This window comes from Brachycentrus maculatus, unplaced genomic scaffold, assembly GCF_059751285.1.
Source record: "Brachycentrus maculatus isolate JH-2025_06_01 unplaced genomic scaffold, ASM5975128v1 h1tg000261l, whole genome shotgun sequence".
NCBI classification, from domain to species: domain Eukaryota; kingdom Metazoa; phylum Arthropoda; class Insecta; order Trichoptera; family Brachycentridae; genus Brachycentrus; species Brachycentrus maculatus.
This window is the reverse complement of record NW_028281012.1, coordinates 2581693-2595488: the sequence shown is the minus strand read 5'-3', so window position 1 is coordinate 2595488 and position 13796 is coordinate 2581693. Positions and strand designations below refer to the sequence as shown.

At 31.2% G+C, this 13796-nt stretch overlaps 1 protein-coding gene across 2 annotated transcripts in view; it reads left to right on the top strand.

Annotated features, from left to right (window-relative positions):
* The window catches only part of LOC148305840 (Krueppel-like factor 5), a 157201-nt gene that overhangs the window by 135292 nt on the left and 8113 nt on the right, over window positions 1-13796 (top strand). For both annotated transcript variants that reach the window (XM_088266025.1, XM_088266024.1), the window contains one exon: window positions 10757-11092. In XM_088266025.1, the coding sequence (XP_088122151.1) occupies window positions 10757-11092 (336 nt within the window). The remainder of the gene's footprint in view (window positions 1-10756; window positions 11093-13796) is intronic.

Here is a 13796-nt window from a genome sequence, read left to right as displayed (position 1 = left end):
GGTTTTTTCTCCATTTGAAAAATATTTAATACATTTAAAAAAATAATTAAACGATACCTTTTCTTCAAAATGCAAAAACAACATTTTATCCCCTGTAGCGAGTAAATATTATTTTAAAATATGACGCGTTGTGTTACTTGAGCCCAGTACAAAAAAAATTAAATCTGTATTTGTTCTATAATAATGAACGTATCGACATGATTCATTGTTTCCCTGACAGATGACACTTATTGTCACGATACTTCGATCGATACCACGATCTAAATAAAAAAATTTTACTGGGCTCAAGTAACACATCAAAGTTCAAGTAGCCCCGTTCTACGGTACTAAATATCCTTTTCATATGAAAGGGATATTTAGTACCCATATGATTTTATTTGTCTTAGTAGGTAACCACCAATAACTTTAAAAATCAAACATAACTTTTTTTTAAATATGAAAAGGATATTTTTTGGCATTTCTCATGTATGTAATTATAATCCAGGATTCGGACCTCACATACAAATAAAAGAGTTTCTGCCCAATAAAAAAGCTTCTTCATCTCACCAATAGATGTCTCTAGTGAAAATGCTAGTGATACAATGTTTTGAAATTTAATCATTTATATGAATACAGAAACCGGTAGACATAAAAATCTCGGTAAAAGGAAACATTATATCTTCATATAGCGTTTAGTACTCGGTATAATATACCATATAATACATCATGGCTTTACTGTAAAGTATTTTAAAAGGTCTAAATTCTTAGCAAATAAATGTTTTAACAACACCTAAAATAAGTGCGCGTAATATATTATAAGTTTATAAAAAAAACTGTGTATTTAATAGTTGAAATGGCATAAAGGTACATTTATTTTGACTCTCTATCAATCTTTTCTAACGTGGGAGTGTATTTTATCACTTTTCTTCGCCAGCGTTCCGTGATTTACGTACCCTATTTAACATAATTTATGCATAATAATTGTAATAATAAATGATTTTATGTCCATTTTAGTGTATAACATATTAAATTAAATGTAAATGACTTTAATGTGATGAATTTCTTTAAACACGTTCACTGGATGCTATATAATATTTATAAATATATGTAACCTCTTTCCATGTGAATTTAATGATCACTTTCAACGTAATATTTTGAGTGTGTCCAAATATGTGGATTATCTCCAATTATAGAAGTCATTTTTCATATTATTTATTCATCTCGCTAATAGAAGTCTCTAGTAAAATTCTAGTGATTCAAGCACAATGTTTCTAAATTTGATCATATAAATTGAACTTCCAAGAATTTGAGTAGTGTGGTTGTCAATCATGGGTAGAAATGGTGAATTTTACACGTGTGTTAAAGTTATCTCTTAAACCGGCCTATGACGGTCGTAAACCCCGTAAACGCCCAGACTTCCATATCATTCTTCATCTATGTTGAGAGATATAAAAAAATAACATTTTTAACATATGAATTATTTCACAAGGGAATTATCGATACATGAAAGTCAAGATGATCTGCGACGAATACACGTGTAACGCGCTCTGTTCCATCTTCTTAATATTTTGTATTAGGATCGGATAGATCAGGAATCGTCACTCTGATTGGCTTCATTTGAATTTTTCTCAACCCCTCAAAAATGCTTTTATAGAAAATTATTTATAATAATTCTCATGGTAAAGTCCACAATTTTATTAAATAAATTTTGAAACAATTCTTTAATTTTTTAACAGTATACCCTAAAGCTCTAAAGGAATTGCATTGTTATAATATTTTCAGTATAGATTTAAGAATTTTTGATTTATTAAGTTCTAACTTCAAACAGAAATCTGTTTTATCAACTATTTTTTCTTTGTTTGAAGGCAAGCTTCATTTGTTTTACAACAGATGGTAGTATAAGTACCGTTTTTTTTTATTAAGAAATAAGAAACTTACCGCGTTTTTCATATGACAGCTCGGGCGGGTGACACCCGCCATTGGACCTCTAGCGTAATTTTGTTTCGGGCGGGTGGCTCCCGCCAAAGGACCTCAAAGGGTTAGCTCTCATTGTTCAATTATATATTTTATTGTTTTTACTTTACAGCAAATACAAATAAATATCATTAAATAGGGTGAACCAAGAAGTCATGCATAATTAGTTTGTTAAATAACTCAAAAAGATCTCCAAAGTTATAATTCGTTTCACTTATTTATTTTAAAACATAATGCTCCCAACATTTTGAGTGTGTCCAAATAGATGTTCACAAATCTGGATTGTTTCCAATAGTAAATATAAAGTGATGCTTAAACCAGCCTATGACGGTCGTAAGCCCCGTAAATGCCCAGACTTCCATATTCTACTTTGTCTATGTGGAGATGTCAAACAATAATATAATATTCGCGATGAGTTATTTAAATTACTCATTTTGGGACATGAGATTAAGGTTAACAAGACTGAAACACAAAAAAAAGAATGTGAAAAATGTACATACTTATATTAAATATACATTTTACAATGATATACAAAAGTATGCCTTTCAAATGGCCACTTCTAGCATTGATGCAAGCCTCCGTTCAATTGTTGGCACTTTCTGTAACTCGGTATAGTATTCCTGCCAATAGATTATGTCGGAGACTCGCTTCGGAACACAAGAAGTCTGTGCTTCAAAGTGAGTTTGGGAGGTTTAATAACTGTCGGTTATTTATGTGGTGTGACGTTCTATTCTCTCTACCTACCCCTGCGAAGAAGCCTCGCAATGGTTAGTTAGTTAATCGTCAGTTAGTTAATTGCAATCAAATGTCATTGAGTAATGACATTTGATTGCAACTTGAACATTTTCATATGTAGGTACTGACTAAACGCAACGAGACCACAATTTGAAAAAAAACAGTTACGAATTGTATTCATGAAAGCATTTTGATGATGTTCGCTATAGGCCGTGAAATATGCCTAGAGGCGTAAAAGGGAAGTAGATTAATTTATTACATAGTTTCATATACTTGCAGGTACATGAGCAAAGGAAGGCAAGTAATGTACATACGTGATGGCTGGACACTATTATTTTAGTTCCTAATTTTACAGATAACATGAATGGCAACGTACATATCTCATCGAAAAATGTCAAGCCACAGTAAAAGCATGTTTTCCACTTTTTGTGAAAAACGCTTTTTTAAAAAAAAAACTTTTATTAAAAAATCTCCATACACACATCTCCATAAACAACCCCAAAAACAATATATATATATATATATATATATATATATATATATATATATATATATATATATATATATATATATATATATATATATATATATATATATATATATATATATATATATATATATATATATATATATATATATATATATGCGTATGTATAGAGCAGTTTTGTACAATGACGGTTATACAAAAAAGGCAACAAAAAAAAACTAATATTGTTTTCTTTAAGTGGGGGGGGGGACTTTTCAGAGTCTGAAGGTGTCGTAAGATGACATTTTGAATAATTTTAACTCCATGTATTTTTTTAAAGATTAATTGAATATAAATAATCCTTGAATTATTTTTTCAATTGACGGGAATTGAACGCGCGACGCCCGTTTCGGAATCAAGCGTCTACCCAACTACGCCACGGCGTCTGTCTTATTATTATTGAATAGGACACTACGGGTTGATTACCCGTACTCTTGCTAGCTTGTATATCCTAGACGTTGCTAATTTGCACAGTCCTTTGAGTCAGTTTCATTAAAGTCCTTTTAAAAAAGTATTGATAGTAAGAAGTGTCGGGGTATGGTCAGTGGTTAGTGGTCAGAATTTTTCGGTTGGAATGCACTCAACCACAATTCGTTACCTATTTGTAGTAATATGCTTAGGCTCACAGAAATAGTATGAAATTGAAGCATTTTTCTAAATAATAAAAACACAAATATTTACCTTTTCTTCATTGAATTAAAATTTAATTATTATTTTTTGACACCTCAACATAGATGAAGAAGAATGTGGAAGTATGGGCATTTATGGAGCTTACGACTGTCAAAGGCTGGTTTAAGTAAACATTTTATACACGTGTAACATTCACCAATTCTACCCATGATTGACAAGCGTAATACTCAAATTCTTGGAAGTTCTATATATATGATCCAATTTCAAAACAAAGTGCTTCAATCACTTCGAATTTTATTAGAAACATCTATTGGTTAGATGAAGAAGCTTTTTTTATTGAGCAGAAACTCTTTTATTTGTATGTGAGGTCGAAATCCTGGATTAAAATCACACACATGATAAATGCCAGAAATAATAAAATGTAATTGTTGCATAATACAAAAACCTGTATAACATAAAATTGGACGAAACTTTTTTCCTGGCTGTCTCTTATGTTAGGATGATTCGGAAAACCAGCTTTCACTCTGTTGGCACGCTGTACCGCTATTATTGCATTATTGTCAGCGCCGCTATTGGACGGCGTCTCCCTCTCCGGGCGACGCCGACTCCGCCCGGCGCATGCGCCGACCCGCGCCTGCCATTGGCCCTCCACAACATAAGCGTGCCATGCGCGCGCATATCCGCTTTTCATTTATTTATTTCGCCATATACTTAATTACTTTTACTGTTTACAACATTTTGAGTGTGTCCAAATACTTGTTCACAAATCTGGATCATCTTCAATAATAGGAGTTATTTATCATGTGTTTTTTTGAAATCTTTACATGGACGAAGTAAAATATGGAAATCAGGGCATTTCTTTTCAATAAAAAAGCTTCTTTCATCTCACCAAAATATGTCTCTAGTGAAATTCTAGTGATTCAAGCACAATTCAAAGCGTTTTATGATTTCACTGACTTTCGCTAAACTTACTTCAACCTCGGCTGCAACGTCTCTTTGAGTTTTCGTGGTATGCTTGGACATGGATTGTCCGCTTATCTATTGATATATCCATCTTAGAAGCCACCGTCGAAATATCAAAATTGAACGACTTTGATAAAAATAACGAAAAAATTATTTAAGTGTCTCTCGATCTCGTAGACTTTTGACACCACCTGATTTTAAGTTTTGATTAATCTGATCTTGCCAAGTCTTTTTCAATCGTACTCGTTCTGTTTTCTGCTCACATGGATTGGATTGATCTGTGGATCAGTGAACACGTGTCGAATCAAAGTTTGTGAACGAAATTATCTCAATATTTCGATTCGGTCACTCAATCAATCCACTTACCATATACATATAAACGGATTATCAGTCACAGTGACCTTCCAGCAACAACAACAAAAAAACACATATTTTAATCAAATATTCACAGCTCCAATTTATTTTTCATTCTAATTTAAGATAAATAATCAGTAACTCGTGCGTGTATGTATTTTCTTCGTTACATTATCTGTGTATTGAAGTAAGCATTATTAATGAATGTAAGTTGCGTTCAAATCAGATTGACAATAATGATTTACTATTCTGTTCGGCCCAGATATACATATTTCAATTATTACGTCATCACACTGCGTTAAAAATGCCATCATTAATATGTAAAACTTTATTTAAATTATTTTCTTAATTTTATTTAACTTGTTTAATATTTTAAAAGATATATTCTTAAAATGAAACCCCTCTTCCCTATTCCTCCGCCATTCATATAAAAGACTGCATTTATATTTGTCGTTCATTATTTGAACCTTTATATTTGTAGAAGACCTTTATATTTGTAGTTCATTATTTGAACCGTCCTTAAAGTTCTCTTCTCAAATCAGCTTATCTGTTTAAATAGAAACTTTAATTTTTTCATTCAAAGAGTAAAAAAATACTATTGGTAAAAATGAATTTAAAATATTGTTTCTGAACCCTTGATGTAAGTAATTAAGTTACGTGTAAAACTTAATCTTTTTTTAAATAGATTTTTAATATATTTTTAGATTAAAACCAATATTTTTAGCTTTTCCACTATATTTTTATTTGACCAGCGACCGGGTTTCGTCGTTACCGACATCATCAGACTGGTGGGAGGCTAAACAAATTGTTATGTTATATATAAAACAAGGGAAATGAGAAATTAATTTAATTTGAGATAAAACAATAAAACAATAAAATTATATCAAATCATGGTTATCAACTCCTGCCTTGTTTTATATATAACATAACAATTTGTATAGCATCCCACCAGTCTGATGATGTCGGTAACGACGAAACCCGGTCGCTGGTCAAATAAAAATAAAGTGGAAAAGCTAAAAATATTGGTTTTAATCTAATAATATATTAAAAATGCAATTCCATCACGAAGTGTCAGTGGATAATATAAATCTATTAAATAGATGTTTTTAATGTGATTTTATTATGGTATTTGAAGAGCGAATAGGTAGGTAAGTATTACATGCAATCGAATGTTTATCATAAATAAATACGCACAAAATAATCAAACTAGTTTAACGATCTTAAACCATAATTTAATAACGCTTCATATTTTTTGTTAGCCTGATTTTTATAAGTATTTTATATTAGTTGTAAAAACAACTTGCTCAGATGCCGTGTGTGCACACACACATACATAAAATACATTCAGCAATGCCGTTAACATTAAAACTAATTCAATCATACTAATAAACGTGTTGATTTATACATCTCGAGTATTTACGAACATTATTTCATGACGGGGCGAAATTGTAATTGCGTCCATTACAAGTAATTTTGTATAAGTGGGAAAACAAAGAGCCTTTTTTAGTTGGTGAAAACCGAGAATTCTGAAGTTTTGCAGGGTCTGCGCCAAAAGGTTCAGACGAAATGGCTTAATATTTATAAGGCGGGGCTTAGCGTCGAATACATTTTTGGTCAGGATGTGCGTATAGTCTCGGCGATTTTCGACACTCTCCTCGAGTCTGTGGAGTTGGACACGAACAAATTCTGAGCGAACAGAGTCTGACAGGTGAAGAAGGTGAATGGAAATAACTGTACGGAGATGCAAAATCGCCCGGTTCTTTTTCCAGGTGTTGAGGAGTGAGTTGGATGAATCAAATGTTCCCAGCATGGGGTCTGAACTAACAGACACTCGGCTCGGAGTACAGCGTACCTACATTCAGTCATTGTTCGATACACGAACATTAGCGCCAGGGGCGTACGCATTTTTACGACAATCCTAAAATATAATCTTGGAATAGCCTGGTACTGAAAAAAGGTTTATAAAAAGAAAAAAAATTTATTATCTTACTAAAACTAGGTTAGGATAGGTAACGTTAGTTTAAACATGTTTAAGTTGTATTAGGTTGGTTACATTAGGTTAGTATATCTTTTGATAACTTATTACCTACCTAGAATGAGCAAATTTAAGCAACGTTTGGTTAGGTAAGTTTATATTAGGATAAGTAACTTAAGATTGGGTTAGGTTAGGTTAGGTTACTTTTTGATTACTTAGTACCTACTTATAACGAGCAAGGTTGAGTAACGTTTGATCATGTAAGTTTAGCTTAGGTTGATTAACTTAAGATTGGGTTAGGCTAGGTTAATTAAAAACTTATCACATAATTAAAATAATATTTTGACATTATTTATAAACAATTCGCCATTATAGGGCAAAAAAAATTATTTTTTAAATAATAATAAAGTCATATAAAAAAAGAAAGGGGAGATTTAAGTTAAGAGGGAAGCTTTGTTGCCGTGTCCTTACTTTGAGAGCTTAATGTTTTAAGCTTGTTAGCTTGTCTTACTTAAACATGGAAGGATAAGCGTCACACGCGAGACGCACGAGTCCCAGTAGAGCAGAATAATTTCAGTCATAGATATCAAAATTAACCCGGACTTGTTAGACTAGTCAATATGATCTACATTATCGTAGAGGGACATATGAATTAGTGAAAAAGTCACAGTTTTTTAAACAAGCTCGACATACACAAAAATAATTTTTCAATCATATTTTGAACGATGCTGCTAAATCCACAAAATAATTTCAACGTCATCGGAACATTTCAAAGTTGCTGTAGAACTCTATCCAAACCTTTCCCCTTTGGTGGCCTTAAGGCAATATATTCCTTCGTTCAATTTACATTTATTTGGTAAATGCTTATCAATTAATGAAACAAAATAATGAAAATGTATTTTAGATGTCTCTATAGGAACGAAATATATTACTTACACAAATGTTTAGTTATTTATTTAATCTTTCAATAGAGTAAATTAATAATTGCCTTCGTATACTGCCATTTGTTGACAACTTTGTGAACTAAATAACTCTTCCCGACTGAATATGGTAGGGGTCGTAAGATGTCGTCCTCAGGCATTAAATCCTTTTTCATCGACTGATTCGGCAGACATTTTTTTAAAAGTATATCTAGCCATCACAGTCAGCACGCTCGGCAGCCGTACTGGAGGTCCCGGGTTCGATTTCCAGGAGGGGTCAAATAAATATGACTGATTATTTCACTCTAATATTAATTCAATATTACCCTGGAGGACTGGTACCTGAAGCGGCGGGCTGATCACCTTTCCTTTGTATGTTAACGATTAAGATAACACTGCGTTTATATGATGCAGTGCCCTATGCACCATTGGCGTGCGGATAAGGATTCGAATGAATGAATGGGCCTTAAAAGTATGGTACAATAAATTTGAAAATATTGTAAATAACAAATCAGATTCACATCAAAATTCAACTTGGAATTGAAATATGTACAACTACTACTACTACTACTACTACCATCACGCCGTTTCCCCGCAGGGGTAGGGAGAGAGGATGGAACGCCACACTTTTCTGTCCTGACATACACTCCTCGCCTCCTTCACATCCATGCATCTAGTCATACATGCCCTCCGATTACGCAGATACATGGAAATGGCAAAGGAAGGATGAAAGCAGAGTGAAAGCTGTTGAAATGCGCTCCCTCAGACGAATTTGTGGACAATCATTGTATGACAGAATTAGAAACGAAGATGTAAGGAAGGAATGTAAGGCTGAACGAGGAAGAATTGAAAAGATTAGGAAGAGTTGAGACATGTGGAGCAAATGGATAACGAGAGATAATATATGTGGCGAATGTAAGAGGGAAAACAGAACGACGACGACCGAAAAAGACTTGGCACGATCAGATCAATCAGAACTTTTGAAATATGTAATAATATAATAACATTATCTTGGCTGCCTTCCCTGATGGAGTACATGACAGACCCATGAATTCGGCTTAAATAATATAATCTGTTATAATTTCGTGCAACGGGGCGCATTAGCAGCGAGCTCGCTCGACGCCATTTGCATACAATAGTGGTGTACGCTGTGTGGGCGGCGAGCTGGTCGATTGTCATTTACTCCGGGGCTGCTCTTCTATCGATTCTTTATGTATTCCATATCGCTCACTCCTTTCAAGAACGTCATAAATCAAAAAACCTGATTTTTCAGGAGAACCTTTTTAAGGTTTAAAAATATAATACAATGTATTAAAAATAAATATCAAGCCACTTACTGAACTTTTTACTGTGCAACAGATCTTTTAAAGTAAAACCTGAGGGTTTCTTCTCCATTTGAAAAATATTTATTTTATTTAAAAAAATAATTAAACAATACCTTTTCTTCAAAATGCAAAAACGACACTTTCTGCCTTGTAGCGGGTAAATATTAAGTTAAAAATATGACGCTTTTGCTAGGATATAGTACATTTTCTGGGCATTCCGAAAACATGCACAACTGAAAATTGACGATTTTTGATTTATGACGTTCTTGAAAGGAGTGAGCGATATCTCATAACTCGTTATACTCTGCCTCGTCAAAACTCCGATAGGTGTCGTGTCCAAAAACGAAACACGCGAACGCGTCCATGTTTTGAAAAAATGTAAAAGTAATATCATCGCTAGCATGTTCGTTCACGTACTGACACGTACTGGCTCTAAAATTGTAACAATTTTTTTGACATCTCAACATGTCAACAATTTTTGATAACTTAATATTTACATACATTTTGAGTGTGTCCAAATACTCGTTCACATAATCTGGATTATCTCCAATTACAGGAGTTATTTTCATATTATTTTTTGACATCTCATCAAAGATGAAAGAAATGCTTTTTATTTAAGAGTTTTAGTTAAGAGTTTCTACTTAATAAAAAGCTTCTTTACATCTCACCAATAGATGTCTCTAGTGAAGTTCTAGTGATTCAAGAACAAGGTTTCTATATTGGTTCATATATATATTGAACTTCCGAGAATTTGAGTAGTGTGGTTGTCTATAATGGGTAGAATTGGTGAATGTTACACGTGTGTAAAGTGATCATTTAAACCAGCCTATGACGGTCGTCAGCCCCGTAAATGCCCAGACTTCCATATTCTTCTTCATCTTTGATGAGATGTCAAATAATAATATTTACATATTTAGAATGAGCAAGTTTAAGTAACGTTTGGTTAGGTAAGTTTATGTTCGGTTGAGTATCTTAAGATTGGGTTGGGTTAGGTTAGGTCAATTTTCGATAACTTAGTACCTACTAAGAATGAGCAAGTTTAAGTAACGTTTGATTAGGTAAGTTTATGTTCGGTTCACCTAACCTAACCCAATCTTAAGATTGGGTTAGGTTAGGTAAGGTTAATTTTTGATAACTTAGTACATACTTAGAATGAGCAAAGTTAAGTAACGTTTATGGGCGCTTGTGTACTACACGAAATTTTACTGTCCGGCAGTCCGGTTTTTTTTTAATTAAAGCGACTACGACAGTTTAGCGTGATCGAATTTATAAGCCGGGGTGCCGGATTTTCTGTGAAAATTTAGCAATAAATAAATTAATAGGTTTTATAAAAAGTTTGTATTTTTGATTAATTTTTTTTATGACTTTGTTTTAGACGAGCGAGCTGGACAACCTGCTGTGCAAGCAGGAAGGCGGCCAGCCGTCTCTAGAGGCGGACTTGTTCGAGCCCGGGCGGGAGGACGCCTTCTTCCGGCCAGCGCTATGGGAGGACATAGCCTCATCCATCAGGACCATCGACCCGGAGAACGCATCCATGCTGGCGCCGCTCGTGAAGCTGGAGGCCGCGGAGCTGGCGCCGCCGCCGCAGGACATCAAGCCGCAGTTTCAGCAGGCGCCGCCTTTCGCCCCGCCCTTCCCGCCACCCTGCCGGGCCCTGTACATGAGCCCGCTCACGCCGCCCACCTCCGACCCTGGATCACCAGGATTACAGGTGAATCTTCTTCTTCAAACACTTATCCGCTCCCGATAGGGCACTACATAATATAAACGCAATTTTTATCTTGATCGTGAACACATGAAGGAAGGTGGTCAGCAATGTAAAAGTTCTCTAAAGAGTTAGTGGGAATAGTGATCTAATATTGAATATTGAATCCAGGAAATTGTCCTATTTGGTTGGGTGTGGATAGGGTTTTATATTTATTTCACTCAAATATAAATAAAATGAGTTTCTGAACATAATTAACAGTATTTTTTTTGCATATGTGTAGTTATAAAAAAATGTATGTGTCACTGTATTCACCTGTTCAAAATCAGTTATCTGGAAGCCTGGATTGATGTATGTTACATGAAAAACTTATTTCAACAAATTATTGAAAATACTTTAGTACTTATATCCAAGTTTTACTTTATTTCTTTTATTTGATTTTTTTTTGATAAATTAGTATTTTTTTATTTCATTAATTTCATAAGGAATATTGACGTTACTACTATAATGCACAAATGCCCATTTTAGACTTACCATGTGTTGTTACTAACGAAAACATTGTCTGTTTTGGAGCGAGATAGGTACGTGTTATCTTAACTAACATATGATTTAGCGAATCACATTTTTATTACAAAATGTCACATATATTGGCAGCCTCTTTGAGGCAAAATCTATCCATTTTTAATTTAAAAAAAATATTTGGCAAATACCACTATTTCTTAAAATGTATTGTGACACGTTTCAATGAATTCAGCAGCATTTTCAAACACCATATTACGGTGCATGTGACACGTGTATCGATGCTGAATGCACAGAAACACGTGTCACAATATATTTTAAGAAATACTGGTATTTACTAAGCAAAACTAAAAAAAAAAATACAATATTTTACATTTCAAAAAATATATGGTTTATATATAAGGCAATTATTTAACGCATTTTTTTCGTGTATCTCAGCACAACATAAGAATGTTAAATGTAAGCACTTTTTGACACAACACAACAACAGCTAACTCCATAAAAAAATAGTACTCACACATTTTAAACAGAGTTAATTATCACGAGTAAAAATTGCTAATCAACAATAATTTTAATCAACTTGATGCAGGTTGAATCACACAATATTTCTACAAATACTTTAGACTTATAAATATTCAAACAAACTGATTGGTCTCCAAGTTGAATAGCATCAGTAATGTTTTCTGATGGAAAGCTTATTAAATTATGCTAAACAATATACGCGGTGTGTCAAATTATAGGACGTAAATGATATATTTTATTTTTATTTATTTTGAATAGGTTCAACCTTTTTTTTTACCATTTAAAAAAAATATTATAAAATACTTAATATTTTTTTGTCATTTTTAATTTTTATATTTTTTTATAAAACGCAAAAAAGTAATGTTATAATAAATAAAATATGAAAAAAGTAAAAATGTCTTAACTTTTCAGTATAAAAGTGATGAATATTTTTTTATTACTCGTATTAATTACTAATAAAATTCTAAGCATTTTCATAAATATGATAGATGTTTCGTCTCAGTTTCTTTAATATTAAAGAAATGCTCAATTATAGAAGAAAGTTGCTAAAACATTTAAAGAGGTAGTCGTGTGTTAACACAAACGTTTTGAAATTATTTTATTTTTTATTTTTTTTCCTTCCTTATTTGTGTTTTACCTTAATCTCATGTCCCAAAATGAGTTATTGTACGAGTATATGTAACTTATGTACGTGATATGTTTCAAAATATTTTGTAGATAAATTAGATTTTAAATGAATAATACATTTTTATCTACATATATTATCTATAGAATAGTTTAATATTATGTTTGTATATAAATATTTTTATATATATATATATATATATATATATATATATATATATATATATATATATATATATATATATATATATATATATATATATATATATATATATATATATATATATATATATATATATATATATATATATATATATATATATATATATATATATATATATATATATATATATATATATATATATATATATATATATATATATATATATATATATATATATATATATATATATATATATATATATATATATATATATATATATATAAATATATATATATATAAATATATATATATATATATATATATATATATATATATATATATATATATGTATATATATATATATATATATATATATATATATATAAATATATATATATATAAATATATATATATATATATATATATATATATATATATATATATATATATATATATATATATATATATATATATATATATATATATATAAATATATATATATATATATATATATATATATATATATATATACAATATATATATATATATATATATATATATATATATATATATATATATATATATATATATATATATATATATATATATATATATATATATATATATATATATATATATATATATATATATATATATATATATATATATATATATATATATATATATATATATTTAATTAGTTACCAAAATATAATAAATAATTAACAACAATTAATTCTTAATAAATACGTTTTTTTCGCGATACCGTGTATTTTCATTGCGTCGAATATAAGCGTGGGCGCTACTACAATGACTTGCAAAAGATCTCAAAATGTTAAATAGCCAGAACATTGTAGCCGGATTCCATAATGCACTGATGAC